This window comes from Bubalus kerabau, chromosome 21 (assembly GCF_029407905.1).
Source record: "Bubalus kerabau isolate K-KA32 ecotype Philippines breed swamp buffalo chromosome 21, PCC_UOA_SB_1v2, whole genome shotgun sequence".
Lineage (NCBI taxonomy): Eukaryota > Metazoa > Chordata > Mammalia > Artiodactyla > Bovidae > Bubalus > Bubalus kerabau.
Window position 1 is genome coordinate 33658920 of NC_073644.1, and position 22110 is coordinate 33681029.

A 22110-nucleotide genomic window follows, 5' to 3' on the forward strand; every position below is an offset into this window, starting at 1 on the left:
TAGTTATCAAGAGTTCTAGGGGGCAAAGGGATGACAAAAATGACAATATTTTACTTTTATTAAACATCTGCAACAAATACAGGGTGGCCTTGTTCTTGGAACCGGGCCAATGTATCTGATTCTTTTTTTAATCAAAGAGGATTTAGAATAGCAAGCAACCAGAAAACCTTCCAAATATTTTGGAAAGAAAATATATGGTATTTTAAATCTTGCTAGGAAAAAGAAATGAATGGAGCTACGAAAAGAGTGGGAAGAAAAAATAACAAGTTTGCCACCACCTGCTCTCATGGAGAAGTTTTTTTCTCCTTCATATTTGCTCTTAGACTTTTTTTTGAAAAATCCTATCCAACTATTCATCCCTCAGGGAATTTAAAACACACACACACACACACACACACACACACACACACACTTAAAAGAAAAACCAACCAACCAACCAAAACCACTCCATATAAATTTGAAGGAAAATGTAATCTACTCATCCAGAGGTTTGAAGGTTTATAAAGGAAGAAAAGACAGGATAAGGCCTTTAATGATAAAAGGGTAAGATTTCTGATACATATTTTCCAAAAGTGGCTGGAATTGGAAGCAAGATAAGCACCTAATCAGTCCTTAATGAAAACAAAGAGGACCACTCATGATTCAAAGCAACCACAGAGTGCCCATCGCCACAGAATCCACCATCAAGCCAGGCTTGCTGAAAGGGTATAGGTATAGTTCTTGTGGTTCCTTTTTTCAGGTGATATTTTTAGGTAAATTTTCCACTGGAAAGAAACGAGTACCAGAAATCTTTTTGTTGTTGAAATACAATGATTCTGGTTTCAAATCATTTTTAACGTTCTTTCATAGTTCTCTTCGCCCCAATCCAGAAACTCCTCCATCCAGAGTTCACGTTTTCTTCCTTTTCTGTTTTAGTGAACACACACCACATTGATTGTAAGGATCTTACTAGATTTCCATTTGTTTTGCCTCAGTTCCTACATTAATCCAAACAATAAGGGCCCTTAAAACATTCATAAATAACCTGCTGCTGCTGGCACCTAGGAGCTGAGTGCAGCAATGTTAAGCAACAACAAATTTCATAGTTCAAGAGGCACAGTTAAGGAAAAAGGTTGCTCAGGAAATCACTCTTATTTAGCACAAAGATCCTTAAAAATTGCATGAAATCAGTCAAGTAACTATAGAAACCAATTTCTTCAGCTCCATATCACACGTCTCACACCTCAATTGTCTTTATTATCGTCTGCTGTCAGATCCTTAATCAGAAATGTGAACAGGCTTGATGATTTATTCAGCAGGGAAAAGAAATCTGTAGGTCAAGTGAAAAATTTCACACACACACACACACACACACACACACACACACACACTCACCCACCCATCCACCCACCCACCCATCCACACACACCCCATCTTCAACCTTAGGTACTTTCATTTCCTTCTGTTCTCAGCAGCTCTGGGGGCAACTCCAGTGAGATCCAATATTAAGGCTCAATTAAAATAAGCTCCAATTAGTGGAGCTTTTTTCTCTGGGGCTAGAAAAGTCAGGAAATGGATATTGGGAAATGTAAAAAGTCAGCTACTGAGAGGAGGCTGCAGACATAAATGAACTTATTTGTTGATTTCTACAGTTGCTATGCAGAGGCCTCTGGGAGTAAAAGCTTAACCAGTCTAAGCTATAAACTAAAACCCCTGCAGCTAAACATGAACTGTGAGAAACAAGGGCTCCATTCCAGAACAGAAAACTGCTGGGCCCAGAAAATTAAAAGCCAGAGGCGTTTTCCATTTAAAACTAAATCCCAGTACCACCTCCCAGCCAAAGAATTATAAGCAGTATCAGATTTACAAAACGAACAATTACCCTGGAAAAATGTAGCCTATTGTACAGTCCCAGATGCTAAATCTCAGAAGTTTCTTTTTTTCTTTTTTTTTTAATCCCACATTATATTCCTCCAACTGGGCTGCTGGAGTTTACAAAGAGCCATTTCTAGACAGGCCTAAGCCTTGAAAATAAATTTTAAAAAGAGAGCACATAACTCATTGACCTCATTTGAAGCACTGCCCTTGCCTTCAGCAGTTCCTGTCCTTCCCCAAGGCTTCGGCAAATGGTATGCAACAGCAAAATAAACCCTGACCTAATTGCCAGGAGAAAGCTGCCAACCTTCCCTCCAACACAAAGACAAGCATGGTAACTTGAAAGTCCTACCTCTTTGGCTTTCTGCTTTAATCTCAGCTGTTCTGGATCTTCTTTATTGGAACGACTCTATCAAAGGAAAAGAAAATTTTAATAGAAATTACTAGCATCTAAACACCATAGTTGCCGTTAAATATTTAATAAATGACAATTTTCTCTTGTGATTGAAAACCTTAGCTCTGGGGGAAAATGCCTCAATCCAGTCCCGTGCTCCCCCTACCTCCTCCCACCTCATCATCTGGGCTGGCTGCTGCAGTTCTAGCCTGGAGGAAGTTTATACAGAAAATGATGCTAACAATGTCGGTCAGGTCCAGTTGAGGCATGACGTTGTTCTTGTTGGAACACTAAAAACTTAAAAATGGATGGTACAGAGGAAGGCAAGCAAAGGAGGATAACTGTTGGCTTAAATGAATGAAAACAATCAACACTGGCTAATCCTCAGGTGAAGCCATTTTGGTAAAACATATGGTATTTCAAAGACTATTAAAATCAAGAAACTGATGGACTTTGAACTGAATTTCTCTCTCTTCAAAAGTGTGATTTTTAAGAATTAAGGAAAAAATAAATCCCAGTGTTTTCACTAGAGTATGTTATCTTCTTTGGATTCTCTATTGCACTTAGTTGAATGCTCTGCCCAAGTAAAAGTTCAAAAACTGTTTATTGAATGTTTCTTTCCATGCTAATTCAGTTCAACATTCCAAAAATGAATAATTTTAGAAGACTGCTATAAGAGGAGAGCTACCTTCTACATGTAATGCTATGATGGATCAAAAGGTAAGGAAGGAACTTTATTTTTGACACCTTGGACATTTGTCTGCTGAAAAAGACACTATGGACAGGTGTATCCTTTTTCTCATTCCAAAATTACCTAATTCCTTATAAATCTGAATATTTATTCTAAAAAATGAAACATTAGCTAACTAAAGATAGGCTAACAAAATAAAAGCTAAATGTATTTTCCTAATTTAATAGAATTTTGTTAAAGGAAAATACTAGAATCTGTTTAGATGTGAGTGCCTTCCAATTTTGAACACCTTAATACTTACATAAGATTCTATTCAAAGTAATTTTTTCTTCATTTTGTGTCCAATCTAATAGAACAACTTCACTCCAACTGAAACTAAGAAAACTCCTTTATTATTATATCTAAGTTAGGAGAGAATGAGAATGTGTATGTATGTATTCACACAAAAACATGTGTATATGTGTGCATGTACATGTTTGTGTATATAATGCTTTGCCTCAGTATAAAACGGGCACATTTTCTTATCAAGTTTTTGTGAGTCAACCAACATTTACTGACTACCCACAGTATGTATCCTACTTGACTTGTCACTGTTCTAGGCCTTGGAGATACAGAAATGAGATGACAAGACAAAGTCCCTGCCTAAGAAGATAAAAATAATAAAATTCACAGAAATTAAACACAGCTGTGAAACAAAATATTTACGATGGGGAAAAATAAAAAATGGCTGAGAATGGTAAGTGCTATAAAGAAAACAGGATCATGTGATAGAAGCAGGGAGTACTTCTACAGCGAGAATGGGACGGAATCCATCGCTAAGGAGTGAAAACTGAGTGGAGATCTGAATGACAAGCAGGAGGCAGCCACACAAAGATGTGAGGGAAAACGCCCCAAGCAGAAGGCAGAAGTCACTGCAGAAGCCAAAAAATGGGAATCTGGTTGGCACACTTGAGGGAAAAAGGAGGCTGCTGTGGCTGGATACCAGGGGCCGCCTTGCAGGCCATGGTAAGGAGTTGGGGTTTGATTCTTGTTATAAGAAAAAGCCACTGGAGGATTTGGAGCACAGGTGTGAGATGCCACCGACAAGACACTTTTGAAAGGCCCCTGGAGGCCGTGTACAGGGTGCACTGAAGGGGCCCAAGACTGGAGGCACAGGAACACAGAGCAATTAGGAGGCTGTTCTAAGACAACTGTTGTGAATACAAGACTGGGACAGAGATGAGGATGACTTGCGCCAGCATCAGAGCAGAGAAGGTGACAGTAAATAATTAGATTGAAACATATGTTGGGGGCAGAGCCAACCACATTTACAGAAGGACTGGACACAGGGTGTGGAGTAAAGAGAGGAGTCAGGGATGACGCCTAGGACTGTGGTCTAAGTAACTGGAAGGATGATAGTTCCAACTTTCCGAGAAGGTCAAAACTGCACTAGATCTGGGGAAGGGAACTCAGTGATCAGTTTTGGATGCCTCATCAGTAGTCTAGGATACAAACCTAGAGAGCAATGAAAGGTCACTGTGACTGGAGCTGAATGAGCGAAGAAGGGAAAATCACGAGGCAAGGTCAGAGAGGGAGGTGGGTGCCTCTTAAAATTTGGTAAGAAGTTTGGATTTTAATTTAAGTGCAAGGGGAAGCCACTGAAGGAATTTTATGCAACAGAGACACACACATGATTTGTTATGAAAACATTATCCTGACAACAGTATGAAAAATGGATTGTAGAAAGAAAAGGATCTTAGAAGATATTGTAGATGTTCAAGGGCAAGATGACTTAGAGTGGTGACAACAGTGATGAAGACAGGGAGATGGATGCATTTTGGGAACTGAATAGGAAGTGATTGGATGCAGGACAAGAAGAGAGGAAAGGAGTTAACAATGCCGTCCTAGGGTTCTTGGCTTGAACATCTGGGTGAGTAACAATGTCATCTACTGGGTAAGAAAACCTGCAAGACTACAAGGTGAAAAGAAGGGAAAGTGAGAGCAAATATAATATACTACTTCCAATAAGAACTAAACAAGTATTTAATAGTTTATAACCTTGTTTACAGCATAGTAATTGGAAATAAAATCCCAATAAACCACCTCGTTACAGAGGCTGCATGCTTGCTTATAATACTCACAGGCTCAGGAAAGAGCATCTGCCTGTCCCAGCTGCCTTTCCCAGTGCAAGAGGGGTCAAAAATGGGGACTGAGATTGTGGGCAGTGAGAAGCTGCTCAGTCACACAGCTTTGGTGCACCCTGACACATGAAGGTGTAGACCAGAGGCCAAGAAAGAAGGGAGATGAAGGGCTGTGGAGGCTTGCCAAGGCATGGGCCAGCAAGCATGGCAGCCAATTACATGGGCCATGAAATGAGGGTAGGGATAACAGTGGTAGCAGACAGAAGAGTCAGTCAACATGGCTGCTTGAAAGATTAGTTACATTGATCAAATAAGTAAATAGCAAATATAAGTAAATATATCAAGGATAATGAGAGCCAAGTTTCTGACTACAGAGTAAATACTTATAAACATGGAAAGGTTAAGGGTAGGAAGAATCCTAAGATATAAAATAGTGTCAAAGGTATTCATATAAAAAATTATAGTTTTATAATATAAATTTATGGCTTTATAACATACACACATAGAAAAATACTTATTGATCTGTGTGTGTTTATATGCATATGTGCACATATATACATACCATACATATACTTCCTACCTCTGTCTATTTGACAGGGTCTACATGTAATAATACCCTTTGAGCAAGGGGCACATGGTAGGCTCTAATCTTGTTTCTGGGCATCATCCGCAACTGAAAAAATATAGGCTTCCTGGGAGAAATGACTGATTCTATGGCTGGGGAGGATGAATGAAAGCTGGGCCTGGAGTATCTTGTGCCTGAAAGTAAGGACATGTTCAATGAATGATGTTAGTAAGACAAAAGGACAGAGGTGCCAGCTGGAAGGGTCTCCCACTCAAGAGATCTGAGCATCAGAATAAATCATGACAATAACAGGTTACAACCTGTTGAATCAAACAGAAATCTGAGAGGCCATACTGATAAAAATGAGTGAATGAATGAGAGAAAGAAAAGGTCTTCCATAGAAGACAGTACTAACAAATGTGGAAGACGTGACAAGAATAAAGAATCGCCATTTGGCAGCCATTGTAGATGTAGCTGATTCATAGATATCATCTATAGATGCTAATGTTGCTAAGTGGAGTTTGATAACGTATGGGATTATTGGTATAATCCTATAATACCTTTCTACAAAAAACTAATTGATTACAAAGGGGAAAAGGGCAAGTTTAAAATAGAGAGAACTGATCAAGGTTGCCTTTTGAAAGAATCAGCTGAGAAGAACGCAGCATCATTTCTATGTATGTATAACCACCAAGAATGCATGACCTAAATCAAATCACGAGGAAACACAAGATGAACTCTGGTTCAGAGTCACCTACAGAAGGAAAGGCCTGTACTCTTGAAACCTGTCAAAGACATGAAAGGAAAAGGGTGAGGCAATCTGAAAGAAGGAGTCTGAAAAGAGACGACAACTGAACAGACACATATAGCTGAACGGGAAAATGGACCTTGAAGGAAAAAGATTTGAGGCAGCCGGTGAAAGCTGGCTGGGGTCTAAGGATTTAGATGGTCGTGTCATATCAGTCACATCCTGACTTGGAAGGTTATACAGAAGAATGTCCCTGATTTTCCAAACACATGCTACAATGTTCAGGAGTGATGATGAGATGTCATGTCTAAAGCTTGCTTTCAAAGGTTCAGAGAAAGACTAGAGAAAACAGTACGAGAAACCTCTGAATTGAGAAAGAACAGAAGAAAAGAATAATGATGATGGGAGTGTGTACCTGTTTCCAGAAACAGTGGAGATGGAGCAAGTACACTAAAATCTTAAAAATGGGAACCTCAACTGAAAAGGAGATGTGTTGTTCTGGCAACCTTTCTGTAAGTATGGGATGATTTCAAAATAAATAAACTTTTAAAAACTATTCCATTTTAAGAAATCCTTCAGAGACATCTAATGGCCTAACAAAACCAAGACAGTCAACCAATGATAAAGCTGATTCTGACCTCCTTGCCAGGCCATGTTCACTCATAAATCACACAGGATCTTACCTTGGCTGCTTTAAGTAACATTTCTCTTTCTTCTAAATCCTTTCTCTGCTTCTCCAGTTGATCTAGCTTTTCAAGAAATTTGAGCTGTGATCTGGTGTCATTAGACAGGATGTAATTTTCACTTGCCTGGGGGAAAAAAAAGTCTTCTGATGATCCAAAGCAACACATTCTACATTAGGTCTTGTTATAAATCAACTAAAGACAGTTACACCAAGATACATAGGGAGGTAAATTTTTAGGACGTAATATTTTATTTATGCTAAATGAACAACAAAGCAAGTATGTTAACCATTCTTAAAATCTGAGAGGCAATTTAAAAAGAAGTTTGAAAATCTCTCAGTCACGTCCAACTGTTTGAAATCCCACGGACTGTAGCCCGCCAGGCTTCTCTGTCTATGGAAGTCTCCAGGCAAGAATACTGGGGTGGGTTGCCATTCCCTCCTGCAGTGGATCTTGCTGACCCAAGAATGGAATCTGGGTCTCCTGAATTGCAGGCAGATTCTTTACTGTCTGAACCGCTAAGGAAGCCCTCATTCTTAAAATGTGAGAGGCGATTAAGCAAAAATTTCAAAGAGCTTTCCTAGTAAGCTTCATCCAGAGGGGAGGAAAAAGGAATTAAGCCCAGCGGATCCTGATAGTAGGAATAGAAAGCAAAAGAGTGTATTGTTTACCTTCCAGCAGATCCTGATAGTAGGAATAGAAAGCAAAAGAGTGTATTGTTTACCTATCATCTAAATCTTTTTAGTTAAACTACTGTCAATCTCATCAGACTTTAATGATTAATTAAATCTTAGGCCCATAAAAGATAAAAAAAAATAATCACCTCCCCGAAAAATATACCAAAGATGAAAGTTATCACCTTTGCTTCTATTGCTGAATTGGTCTAACTTTGACAAACAAATGCAACTTCTATCAAAAGACAACATAAGATCAAATGGCAAACATTAAAATCCTAAACCCTGTTGTGAGGATTTCCTTAAGCTATGGACTTGGGCAGAAACTTCCATAAATTAGAGTCATAACAAGAAGTGTAATTATTCATCTTCAATGTTCCATAAAAGGATAAAGTTTACAGTTTCATTTATTCTGATATGCTAAAGTATAAAACAGTGCTTTACAATCTAAATACTTTATTTTCTTCATCTGATAATGACCACCCATCTCTCTTAATATTAATACATATATGCTTGTTGGGGTGGGGGGTGACTTCCTGCCATCTATTCATCTCAGTAATTCAGACATCTAAGCTATAGGAGGGAGACTGTATAACAGGAAAACTGAATGTTTTTAAACATTTAGTCCAACAGTCAGTGCCTGGCTTGGAAATCTGGTTACCGTACCATTCCCATCTTTGTTTTATCCCATGCTCATGGCTGATTCAATTAACTGGGACTGAGAGATTTCATATGCCCAAGATTCTTTTTAAATTAAATTTTTATTGTTGGTATTTAACCAGATCAAAGGAGTATTACATAGTATAACGAACAAGGATGTATTAGTGCTACTTATTTTACTTTGTGTTTAATACAAAGAATTCTCAAATGTTTTTTAAAGTTAAATAATACAAGATAGAATATGGAATACATTATGGGCCAACCATACAGGCATAAACAAAATAACCAGTGGTTTCTTAAATACTTCATTTTTACCATTTTTGTGTTCATACACTCTAAAGATAGTTTACTGAGAGGATTTAATTTAAAAGGACAACAAATGCTAAATTAAAAAGGGGCAAAGACTTTCTAAATTTGAACCCAATCTCATTTCCATGCTAAGATTCCTTCTCTCTCTCTCTCTCTCTTCCAACTCAGTGCAACTACCTCTTGCTTAATGCATCCTTCCTTTACTCTTCCAGATCCTAAACAAATGAGTGTCTTCCCTATTTCTACTGAGTCTCTAACTTAATTTAAATAACAGTAACCCCAATTTTATCATGATCCCTCCTGCCTATCCAGCTGGTCTAACTGAAGTCTTCTTGGATCACAGAGGAGGGCGGTTTAGTAATGAAAATACAAGGACTCAGACCAAATGATAACATCATCAAGTGAATCCCATCTAAAGAAAGCACTACAGCCCCTTTCAACTGGAAAACACTGAAGCTTTTCCACAGCCACCAGCACTAGAAGACTCTAATATATCTTCAGTGGGGAAAAACCTGGCAGCAAGATCAGAAGCTTTGCATCACATGTGTTTACTTTCCACCTCTTTATTTAAATTTCAATTTATGGACTATGATTAATTAGAGAATTATATCTAACCAGGTGAAAGATTATCAAAAGTAGATGGATTTCAAATCAAAAGAGATGGTGGGATTTTGCTTTTAATAAAAGTAGCTCATTGTTATGAAATTCATGGAGTAAATTTTCCCACACTGTACAGATAAAAACAAATCCTATCAGGATGAACCGAAATATAAGGACAAGGCTCAATCTGTGACAAAAAGGTTATTATAATCAGAGTCTACAAAATAAGTATAACTTTGAATTAGATCCAAAAATAATTAAATGATTATCATTTCTATTTAAAGAAGGATGATCATGCAGCTGCCTTTCTATATGCATGAACTCACACAGTGGCATTAGCTATATTAAAGAGTAAGTGTGGAGAAAGGCAGAGGGTGGAAAAATCAATCAGGATAAACAATATTAAGGCAGAAAATTAAGGAGGTATTAGCTTAAAGCTAAGTTACTGAGTTTCTAAGTGGAGTAGAGACTATCCATTTTGCCTGGGGCAACTAAATCTTTGGAATATGTGCTGCTGACGTACCTTACAAGAACTACTCCATCTGAAGGTTATACATAATAAAGCTTTGGATGGTATTTGGGATAGTAAACATTACATTGGAAATTGTAATGGAAACCATTCCATTACAATCAATCATTGGAAAAATTCTATCCCATACTAAATGTATATGCTACATTTTGTACAGAAACTGCCTACTGTAAATGAAAGTACACTTGTGTATCTCTGAAACAACAGGGTGAGGAAAAGGGCAGAATTCAGAAACAGACAGTTTTACAACAGTAGTTGAAGTCTTTAATACCTTACTTTCAATACTGGATTGAATAGTTAGACAGAATAGCAATATGAAAACAGAGGACTAACACTACAAACCAACTAGATCTAACAGACATACTGAACACTCCTCCCCAACAACAGTAGAATACACATTCTTCTCAAGTGCGCATGGAATAGCCTCTAAGAATGATCATATGTTAGGCCACAAAACAAGCCTCACTACATTTAAAATGACTGAATTGTGCTAAGAATAGTCTCTGACAACAATGGAATGAAGCTAGAAATCAACAGAAGAAACACTGGAAATTTCACAAATATGTGGAAATTAAACAACATACTTTTAAATAACCAATAGATAAAAGAAGTCTCAAGGGAAATCAGAAAATAACTAAGAGATAAATGAAAACAAAAACACAATGTACCAAAACTTATTGAATGCAGCAAAAGCAGTGTTTAGAGGGAATTTTATAGCAATAAAGAAATGCCTACATTAAAAGAGGAGATTGTAAATAAGTAACCAACCTTATATCTTCAGGAAACAAAATGAGAAAAGAAAGTAGGATCATTATCACTGACCTTACAAAAATAAAAATGATTACCAGAGAATATTATGAACAACATTATGCCAATAAATTAAATAACCCAAAAGAAATGGACAAATTCCAGCAGTACACAGAAATAAATACTGACACTAGGGGTCTTTTTTTCCTCATTTTTTTCTGATGACATTTAAGTCAGTATAGCAAATTCTCAAAAAAGATTTAAGCAACTATAAACAGTTCTCTCAAAATTCTAAATGAAGCAGAAAGGGGAGAAAATAGAATGATTTCCTCCAGGAAATTTACCCTAAGCATAGCTGATACTTCCCTCAATTCCTTTTAACCTATGTCTAGGATATCATGACAATGACCATTCTTGCAAACTCAAAACCTTATAAGGTTACCCATGTACCATGTTGTATAAAATCTAGCTGTGAACATTTCTTGATATGAGGGGAAAGGTTATCTTTTTCTCTTTTAACCTTCATCAACCAATATATTTGTTCTCCATCAAAACCATAAAACAAATAAATTTAGTGCTTTCATCTTGATGATGGCAAGTGATTTGGTTCATACCATTTGGTTCATAAGACAAGGCTATTCGTGCATGTAATTTTTTTAAAATAAAAGTCCTCAATGCAATCACTTAACTCACTGAAAGGAAACGGGAGTTGCCAGCAGAGTACGGATCACTGAAGAGAACACAGCTACCCAATATTTCTCTCTAACACATCCTCCCCTTTCCAGTCAAGAGCTTTAGGAAGAGAAGCCTCAGGCATAACAGATGCGTATTTCAGTCTACACTAACACAGAAGCTTTGGATACTACTGAAACTCTGTTTATTTGTCATGTAAACATATCTGAATAAGGCACATTAGGAATGAGAATTTGATTTTCTACCAATATGAAGTATGTCTCAACCATTTCCTTGAAAAGTGTACCTAGAATATGAATCCATAACAAAAAGCTACCTTTAACAGAACAAAGAGGAGAGAGAAGAGCTTGGTTTTCTCTAATGATTTCCTTTACCTTGTAAGTTGTCATTCGATGCTGAGCAATTGTAGTCAGTTTTTCTAGAAGGCCTCGTAATCGCTCCTGTGTTGCATGGGAGATCAAGTTCACAGCATCAGAATTAAGTTCCGTAATGTCATGCTTTTTACCTGTGGAAGCAGGGAAAATCCATTACGTGTTTTAGTAGAGGCTGATAATTGAAATAATTAGCACAGCAGGTATTCTGTTCCCCCTGGAAGTCATACCCATTATGAATAAAGGTTTGGAGATTATGATTTTCCTGGTAAAGTCACAACTTCAAAGATCTTAGACATTACATTAATAAAACCTAGCCTGGAGCCTCAGAAAATATAGACATTGTTTCACTTAGCCTCTAGAATCATTCTCCTTGCAAGGTCATTTATAGGACAAAGTTAATAAGAACACAAATCAAGTCTAGTGTTCAGGGAGGAAAATGGTAACTGCAGAAATTAGTGCTGTATTCTGTTAATTTTAGTAATTAAAAAAATAGAAAATTACATTTTGCCCTGTTTGACACTGTTAGCAATTTACAACATTTATTTCCATGAATTCAGATTGTGAGTCTCTGTTAGTAACTTGTCTACATGACACACCTATACTTTTTGTACAATACCAATCATGCTTACTTTGCACTAACTCATGTTCTATAAATTGACTTGATAATTAATTTACAAGTTGAAATGAGTTCAAAGCCTCATCATTTTACTCATCAATTTTAAAAACTTCTCTTTCACTATAGCTCTTCCTATAAATAAACCAAACTTCTATTCTTCCTTCTGCTAACTAGGAAGAAAGTTTCAGGAAAACAATTTAGATCACATACCCCAAAACAGAAGCTTACTTATAAAACAACCTCATCAGTATTTTAACAGCAGTTCTCCAGCTCAGTGAAACCACCTGTATCATCAGAGATGATAACCCTAAAGATACACGCAATTACATAATCTCATCTAAATTAGTTTTCTAAGTGCTATTGTGTTTGTTTTTAACATATGCATTTACACAAATTTAAAAATGTAATACTTAACTTGCACTCTATCTGAAATACATTCTTATATATTCAAAGTGTGAATAAGGATTGCAAAAAAAAATAAGCTTTAATTTAAAAAGCCAAAAAATCTTAAATATATTGTTTGATCATAAATGCTGCCATAAGAAATGTTGAACTTTAGTTCAAAACATGGGCTATGTTAAACCAGACAGAAAAAGAATATAAAACAATTCAGCTTCATCTGTACCAAACCTTCAAAATGTAGTTCATTACTTTGTAGCAAAACTGAATTCATCACCAATATATGATTCAAGGAAGGGGAAAAAACTGGAAAGTCAAATCTACTTTAAGTCAGCATAAATAAATAGTGGGGCCTTGTATAGCAGCAATAATACAATTTCAAAACAATCCAATAATTAAAATTATAAGCAAACATGGGTATATAAAGGATGACATGCCAGTTGATACTTTAAGAAAAACGAACATTTAATAATATAGTGTCTGGGAAAAAACTCTGAAAATAATTTCATATATATAAAACAGAAGCCTAAGTTAAAGAAAAATCCATATTTCTAAAATACTAAAAATAAACAAGTGTTGGGAGTTGCAAACAATTTCAGGGCTTAGTGAACAATCACATTTTCTAATATCCTCACTAAACTGATGATAAAACATGACAGAGTTCCAAAGTTAAAGTCTCACTTTAAAATAAAACACTCTCTTTGGTAAAGTTCATTAACTGATTAAGGAGATCAAGTTGGTGTTCAAAAGCTTACTATGTGATTTTACAGAAAGTCTGTGTAATTTAATTTAGGTAATTGACAAAAAAGGAAGAACACTGGCATGTTTACTCCCCTACCATATCCAAGTAAGAAAATCTTCCTCCCCAAATTCTTTGGGTTAATTTATAACTCCTGTTATTAAAAAATGATCTTGGTTCTGAACTGTTCTGTGAACATGAAATTTTATTATAAATGAAGAATATTCCTAGAAATATATAACTCCATTCTCTCTATGGTTTTTGTTTTAAAAGCTTAGGTAATTTAAAGGGAAGAAGTTTTGCAATTTTCCATCATATTAAATGACAAGTTTGTGTTTTATCCCTAAGAATTGAAAATACAAAGACTTATCCCCACAATTCTTGAAAGCAGAGGTTAGCAAACTAAATCTGGTCTCTCTTTATAGATACAGTTTGATGGGAATACAGTCTTTCGTATTTGTTCACATATTGTCTACAGCTTCTTTTGTAATATAACAGTAGAGGTGAGCAGTTGAGACAGACTATATTTGCCCACAAAGTAGCAAACATTTACTATCTGGTCCTTTGCAGGAAAAAAAAAAAACAAAAACCTGTCAATCTCTGTCCTAAAAGATCAAAAATGTTCTTTCAATACTAAAAGTTCTCCTGTCACACAGTCTAAATCAAGCTAGAAATAAAATTTAGAAGGGGGCAGGGTATTGATAAAATTAAGTACGAATCTACTTGTGCTCCACCAGAGTTCTAAATAATTATGTGGCTAAAAGCCGTTAAAACACCAGCAAATTTCCCAAGCCATCACAGAAAGGTATGTGCTCAGGCTTAATCCCAAATTAAGGAACCGCCTCCTGTACAGTACAAAACAGAATGCAGTGAAGAAAACGAAAGAGAAAGAAAGAGAGGAGTGGGGAGGAGAAAGAGGGAGAGGGAGGGCTGGAGAAGAGAGCAGTCAAACAAAACACAAGCAAACAGCAAACAAACACTTTACAATTAGCTTTTCTGAACTCCAATCCTTTTGAACTAACGTAAATTCTGAAAGTGAAAGAGGAGAGTGAAAAAGTTGGCTTAAAGCTCAACATTCAGAAAACTAAGATCATGGCATTTGGTCCCATCACTTCATGGGAAATAGATGGGGAAACAGTGGAAACAGTGGCTGACTTTATTTTGGGGGGCTCCAAAATCACTGCAGATGATGACTGCAGCCATGAAATTAAAAGACACTTACTCCTTGGAAGGAAAGTTATGACCAATCTAGACAGCATATTCAAAAGCAGAGACATTACTTTGCCAACAAAGGTCCGTCTAGTCAAGGCTATGGTTTTTCCAGTGGTCATGTATGGATGTGAGAGTTGGACTATAAAGAAAGCTGAGGACAGAAGAATTAATGCTTTTGAACTGTGATGTTGGAGAAGACTCTTGAGAGTCCTTGGACTGCAAGGAGATCCAACCAGTCCATCCTAAAGGATATCAGTCCTGGGTGTTCACTGGAAGGACTGATGCTGAGGCTGAAACTCCAATACTTTGGCCACCTGATGCTAAGAGCTGACTCATTTGAAAAGACCCAGATGCTGGGAAGGATTGGGGACAGGAGGAGAAGAGGACGACAGAGGATGAGATGGCTGGATGGCATCACCGACTCAATGGACATGAGTTTGGGTGGACTCCGGGAGTTGGTGATGGATAGGGAGTGTGCTGCAGTTCATGGGGTCGCAAAGAGTTGGACACAACTGAGCGACTGAACTGAACTGAAATTCTACTTTTTCAAAATAAAAGGATAACATATACTGAGGTGAAAAAAGTGATAATTTGTACAGCATACAGTAGGAGCTCAAATATTTACTGAGTAATTTTTAAGTAGACTTAGAATATATAACAGCAATGCATTTTACAGTCCTTAAATATACCATGGATGTATCAAACATCTGAAACTTTCACAGTTTTGTGTGAAGTCTCTAACACAGAATGCAAAGGTTCTTACTCAAGCATACTAAAAGGTCACTGGTGCTGGCCCCTCAAGTTGGACATGTGTGAAGGAGGAGAGTTAGTCTCTGGCAAGCCCCTGCGTCAGGACACAAGAAACGAGAAGACACACACACAACAATGTCTCTTCAATCTGTCTCTTTTTTCAGTTACCACTGTGAATTTGCTATTAACAACAAAGATGTTTGGCTCCAGAATAAAACAGGTATGTTCTCTACCATTTCCTTTCACATACTTCAGGCCATTTAACAACTACTGGCCAGAGGGAACCCTGATATTCTAGTTTCGCTCTTTTACCGTAAGGATGGGTTTGAGTTCCAGGAAGGAGATGAGGAAAAAGGGACTTAATCTCGTTGGCTATTTCTTTGTTTCATAAACACAAATTTGTAACATAAATTACACGCCTAAAGGCCAACCAAGGAAGAACAGCACAGAAAAAAAACTTATCATAAGTATATTTATATGCTTATGATATTAACTATGACCTATACCAGAAACCACAGGTTGTATGATTTAAGTTATTTGAATAATTTTTAAAATAAAATACTTCTTCTGTAACACCCATGAAATCTTGATTACTTCCAGAACTTGTTTTAAGCTTCAGAGTTTCCAGAAAAACCAACCCAGGCTATCTAACTCTTGATAACATTTTCCTTGTATCAGACAGTCTTATCAGGTCAATAATCATACTCACCAATGTCTAAAATTCGCTTTTGTAGAGCTCCAATGAAAAGAAACGGTTCATCTTTACAGGACTGAATGAGTGTGCCAACCAATTCAGAGTTTGTTGCTAAGATGCAGGCGTTTTCTTCATTGAGGTTGACCCCTGCCATGGAAGTCACATCATTGATGTCATCTTCATCTCTAACATAAAAAAAAAAGGAAAGGTTTTTGATGGTGGTGGTGGTATGTGAATGAGTGATTTCAAAGAGCAAGGAAGTGTAGATCTCTCCTTATAACTAAAGACATTATCTTACTTAATTTATCCAAGCAAGAGAAGAAGTGAGGCATGGCTATCCCTCTCTGTCAGTCTTTAAAATTAATTGGTATCTCTAACCACTAGTACATTTAATACCAGAAAGATGGATCACAGATACCTTTGTCTCCTGGTGCCCATCTCTCCCTCTCACAGTTTAGTAAATAGGGTGCACTAAGAGGGATTTGGTCCAGTGCTCTGTAACAAACTAGAGGGGTGGGAGCGAGGTTTGTGGCGGGGGCAGGGACAGGATACCCATGGCCAATTCATGTTGATGTATGGCAGATGTCAAATCAATACTGTGGAAAAATTGTCCTCCAATTAAAATAATTTTTTTCAAAAAAGAGGGATTTGGAAGTTAGTCTAAGTTATCCACAAACTGTCTCCAATGAAAGACAATGAAATAAAAACAGGCTTCTATTTTTTCATCCAAGATGATTAAAAAACCCTGAAATATCCCCAGTGCCCTCCACTGCTCCACGGAGGAGGAGAAACCCTTTGATCCTGAAAGGTCCATACGCATGAAAGGCCCTTGAGAAGAATCTCTCTAGACTAGCTATTCTGAAACTACATGGTTAAAACTAGCTTTGTTTTTCTGCTTCAGACTTTTGGTGTGCTCCATCTGTACCAATTGAATTCATTAAACCACCTCCTCGAGCAAATGGCTGCAAAGGGCTAATATTTAAGATATAAAATTATACACACATATGTAAAAGACATACATATAAGAACACAAAATATGTTTGTGCTCCTTGCATTGTGCCAGCAAAATTAAATAGTTGCTTTTATCTAATAGAATTGCTACATGGCTATGGTATTAAGATGAGTATATTATGTTTAAGGAGAGAGAAGAGAAAGCCCAAAGAAATACTAAAATTCTAATGGCATCCTTAACACTATATGTAATAAGAGGCATGTCACTGACCATAACTCAAGTACCAATGCATAACAATTTACACAAACATGATTCTATAAAAAAGATATTGCTTCTTTCTATTTATTGCATGGGCCAAATGATCTATCATGTAGTTTCACATCAATAGATTTGAACCTCCTTGTAGTTATGCATTTGTGTACAAAAGAGGGAAATAAACTATACCAGTTAAGTGTTTAAGATATGAAAGCCTCTGGTGTTCAACTTTAAAAAGCAGCATGTTAGGGGTAAGAGAGGGAAAGAGACCCCACTCACATAGGTATAAGTGATTCAAACTAAATGAAAGAAAGTTAAATGCTAGACACAGCAGTTGCAAGTGAAGAGAAAGGAATATGGTTCCACAATCTGAACGGTATATTTAAAAGCCTAACCTATAAAACCGTGTCTCGGTATTAGGGAAAAGAAAACTTTTAAAATTAGTATCTCAAATCAACCAAACAAAATATATAATATAAAGAAACTGTGTAAAAATGGTTGGTCTCCATCTTATCAAATGTCACAGAGGTACTGTCAGAGGTATGGGATGCTGAGAATGGTTCTAAGAACTAATTTACCACCTATGTAAACAAAGAACTATTCCAGAAACATCTGAACACTTAAAGCTTAAATGTAAGTACAAAAGAAACTGTAAACCTAAAGACGGATCAAGATCTGAGTTAAAAAAATATTTTAAAAGGTCTGAGTAAAAAATACTTTTAAAAAATCAAGTATCAAGAAAATGGAAAAACAAGCCATAGACTGGGAGAAAATATTTGCAAAACACATATCTGATTAAGGACTGTTATCCAAAATATATAGAGAACTCTTAGAACACAACAATAAGAATACAAACAGATAGAAAAGTGGGCCAAAGACCTAAAAGACAACTCACCAAAAAGATGGCAAGCATATGAAAAGATGCTCCACATCCTATGTTATCAAGGAGATGCAAATTAAAACAATGAGATACCACTACACACCTATCAGAATGGCCAAAACCCTGAACACCAAATGCTGATGTGGGTGTGGAGAAACAGGAACTCTCATTCATTGCTGGTGGGAACGCAAAATGGTACAGCTACCATGAAAGACAGTTTGGCAGTTTATTGCAAAACTAAACATGCTCTTACCATGCTGCTGCTGCTGCTAAGTCGCTTCAGTCGTATCCGACTCTATGCGACCCCAGAGATGGCAGCCCACCAGGCTCCGCTGTCCCCGGGATTCTCCAGACAAGAACACTGCAGTGGGGTGCCATTTCCTTCTCCAATGCATGAAAGTGAAAAGTGAAAGTGAAGTCGCTCAGTCGTGTCCGACTCTTCGCGACCCCATGGACTGCAGCCTACTAGGCTCCTCCATCCATAGGATTTTCCAGGCAAGAGTACTGGAGTGGGTTGCCATTGCCTTCTCCGTACTCTTACCATATGATCCAGCAATTATATTCCTCTGTACTAACCCAAAGGAACTGAAAATTCACATCCATACAAAAACCTGTACATGGATGTTTCTAGCAGATTTACTCCTAATTGTCAAAACCTGGAAACAACCAAGATGTCCTTCAGCAGGTGATTGGACAAACTGTAGTAAATCCAGAAGTGGAATATTGTTGAGGACTAAAAAGAAATGGTACCATACCACGAAAAGATGTGGAGGAAAGTTAAACACATGTTATTAAGTGAAGAAGCCAAACTGAAAAAGCTACATACCGATGATTCCAATTATATGACATTTCGGCAAATGCAAATTATGGAGACAATAAGATGACCTGTAGTTGCCAAGGGTTAGCAGAAAGGGATGACTAGGCAGAAAACAGAGGACTTTTAAGGACAGTGAAATATATAGTATCTGTATGACACTATAATGGGGGATATATGTCATTACACGAAAATGTAAAAACCCACAGAACTCACCACACAACAAGAGTGAATTGTAAGGTAAACGATGAACTTTGGTTGATAATGATGTCTCAATGCAGATTCATCAATCATAACAAATAGACCACTCTGGTGGGGCATGTTGGTAATGATTGAGGCTGTGCATGTATTAGAATTTTCTACAACATATCAATCAATTTTCCTGTGAACCTAAGACTGCACTAAAAAACCATCTATTAGAAAAAAGAGGCCAAGTACATTTGATTAAAAACTCTGTTCACTCCTAAACAGAACCTGTTCACTCTGAAATAGAATCCCAACCAGTTACTTAACACCTTTAGGACAAAATTTTCTTCCTCTAAACAATAAATAACTTTGATTAATGTCACTAATGTCACTCTCAGCCACTTAAAAGAATAAGGGAGCTCTCTTTGGCCAGATATAGAACAAATGCCGAGGTGTATTACAAAATGGGAAAAACTAAACAAAACAAGGTATAGAACAGACTGTACCTTGGGAAAAAAAATACACACTTCTATGGGCATAACTTCTATGGGCATCTCCCTGGATACACAAGAAATTCATGTCTGCAGGGGGAAACTGGGAAGCGTGAGTAGGAAGAAGACATTTTATGTCACATCACACTCTTTCTACGGGCTTTCCGGGTGACACTAGTGGTAAAGAAACTGCCTGCCAGTGCAGGAGACATTAAGAGATAAGGGTTTGCTCCCTGGGTCAGAAAGATCCCCTGGAGTAGGACACGGCAACCCGCTCCAGTATTCTTGCCTGGAGAATCCCATGGGCAGAGGAGCCTGGAGGGCTACAGTCCGCAGGGTCGCAAAGAGTTGGACACAACTAAAGTGACTTAGCATGCAATCTTTTCTACTCTTTGAATGTTGTACTATATACATGGATTACTCAATCCAATGGTTAGTGATATTTTAAAAATAATGTTAATAAACAGAGAAAAAAACCTGAAGACAGAGAAATATAATGAAGTTCAGAACATGGCCTCATCCTTCCCTTAAAAAAACCCCCAGACTTCCTTAAGGTATACAGCACATGGCCTTTACACACTTGCAGACAGCATGGCATGGTCACAACGTCAGCTGTGTGCCAGGTACACCGGCCCTGTACACTGCACCTTGCTTCCATAGGTGAGTGTTCACACTGAGCCCCTGCTGAAGTCTCACATACAGACTGGAGAGACCAGTACCAGGCCTCCTGTTACTAGCAGTCCCATGCACAGTACTAGAACTGAATGTAATTAATCAATGAAGAGACTGTCCCACATCTTTCAGAATCTTCTTGCAGCGCTTCTCTGAAATCAGCAGGGAGCTAACCACCCAATAAGATTTGTTCCTGCCTAGCCATCACTGCCCCTTCTATTTGGCCCCAAGCTGAACACAGCTCCCTCTAGTTCAGCTCTCAGCTGCTATGGTTACAGAGGGCAGTATGAAGAGAGGGAGAGCCTAAGGAGGGAAGAGGAAAGGGTACCATGATCAACAGCACCTGAACCATTTAAAACTTCCTCTAAGAGAGGAGGCAGACTACAGGAAAGCAAAGACAACACAATGTCATAGCAGCATTGTATATAAGGCTAAAAAAGATAGGCCAAGGCAGTAATAAAGGCTTTGCTGCTGAGGTATATTTGTGATTCTCAGTTGGTTTAATTTTAGAGGCAAAGAAAGTGAGAATCTCTGAATCATGTCTTCAAGACCTCTGGTCTGATGCAGTATATTTTTTAATGAAGGTGTTATGAAAGATATAAGCCTGTTTTGTTCTAAAAGATATACAAGAAGGAAATTTAACAGCGAAAGGCTTCCAACTCAAGATTCTGTCGGGTCAATTGGTTGCTATGCAAAAGTTAAAGAAGTATTACCCAATCACCTGGCTTGCATTCTGGCTTCTGAAACTGATCTAATTCTTCAGCTTTTAATAAAGTTAACCACTGCTTGTGCCTACCTTTTAAAATCTCTTCTGCCCTCTTAAGATTTATAATAGCATCAGACTAATTCTTCTCTAGTAGAAAAAAATCAAATTACTTTCCTGTTACAAAACATTTCATGATCCCATGAACTCAACCTGATATTCAAGGCCTTCCAGGTAATGACCTTAACTTAGCACACTCTTCCCTCCCATTTCTCACCATCAAATAGCTCCTACTGACCCTGGACTTTCTCAGGCTTTTCTCCCTTTCTTGTTCTAGTCTTCAGCTCCTTTTGCTTTATTACCTTTCAGCTCTCAATGCCCCATCCATATTCCAGATCGACTTCAACTGCCTACTTTGGAAATGTTAGTTTGTTTTCATACTTTTAAAGTGTCTGTCGAATTGCTACAACTTTTGAACTTCTGAGGGTACATTTCTTTTCATTTTAAGATCAAGTTCTTCCTTTACATTACTAATCCCTGGTAGAATAAGTTTACCTTCAATATTCTTGTTTCATCACCTTTGAGCATAATCTCTGCATTACCTACTACAGCCAGTATATAAACTCACACAACATCCTACTTACTCTCCTTTTATGCTTTTTTAAAGGTATTTTTCCCCATGGGAAATCATCTTTCTTCTTTTTAAGAAACATAGCATAGGATATTGCAGTATTTCTCAAACTTTAGTGACTTTAGGAACTACTTCAGAGTATATTCCTTCCCAGTTCATTCTGAATGTAAGCACAAAGATAATTTTTCCTAAATAGCATTTTACTGTAATAAAATTTGGCTAATAATTTTGAAAGCTTTCACAATCACATCTCTAAGTTTTCATTCATGTAATTTCGCTGTAAGGAATATTTAAGAACCTTATGTCTAATAAGATTTAGCATAAAGGCAATTCCTCCAAGACTTTTTTTGTTGAATTTAACCCTAGATTTAGAGTTAATCTGCACAGCTCAGAAGGGTGCTTCTTCCGTCTCCTGTCCTTCCAAGATTTTATCACCAGAGACAGTTTTCTAAGTCCTTCCTTGGAATGATTAACC

At 37.3% G+C, this 22110-nt stretch overlaps 1 protein-coding gene across 4 annotated transcripts in view; it reads right to left on the reverse strand.

Moving 5' to 3' along the window:
- The window catches only part of TAF4B (TATA-box binding protein associated factor 4b), a 158137-nt gene that overhangs the window by 88128 nt on the left and 47899 nt on the right, over positions 1–22110 (reverse strand). For all 4 annotated transcript variants that reach the window (XM_055559635.1, XM_055559633.1, XM_055559636.1 and 1 more), the window contains exons 10-13: positions 16067–16236; positions 11642–11772; positions 7056–7181; positions 2207–2263 (exon numbers count right to left, since the gene is read on the reverse strand). In XM_055559635.1, the coding sequence (XP_055415610.1) occupies positions 2207–2263; positions 7056–7181; positions 11642–11772; positions 16067–16236 (484 nt within the window). The remainder of the gene's footprint in view (positions 1–2206; positions 2264–7055; positions 7182–11641; positions 11773–16066; positions 16237–22110) is intronic.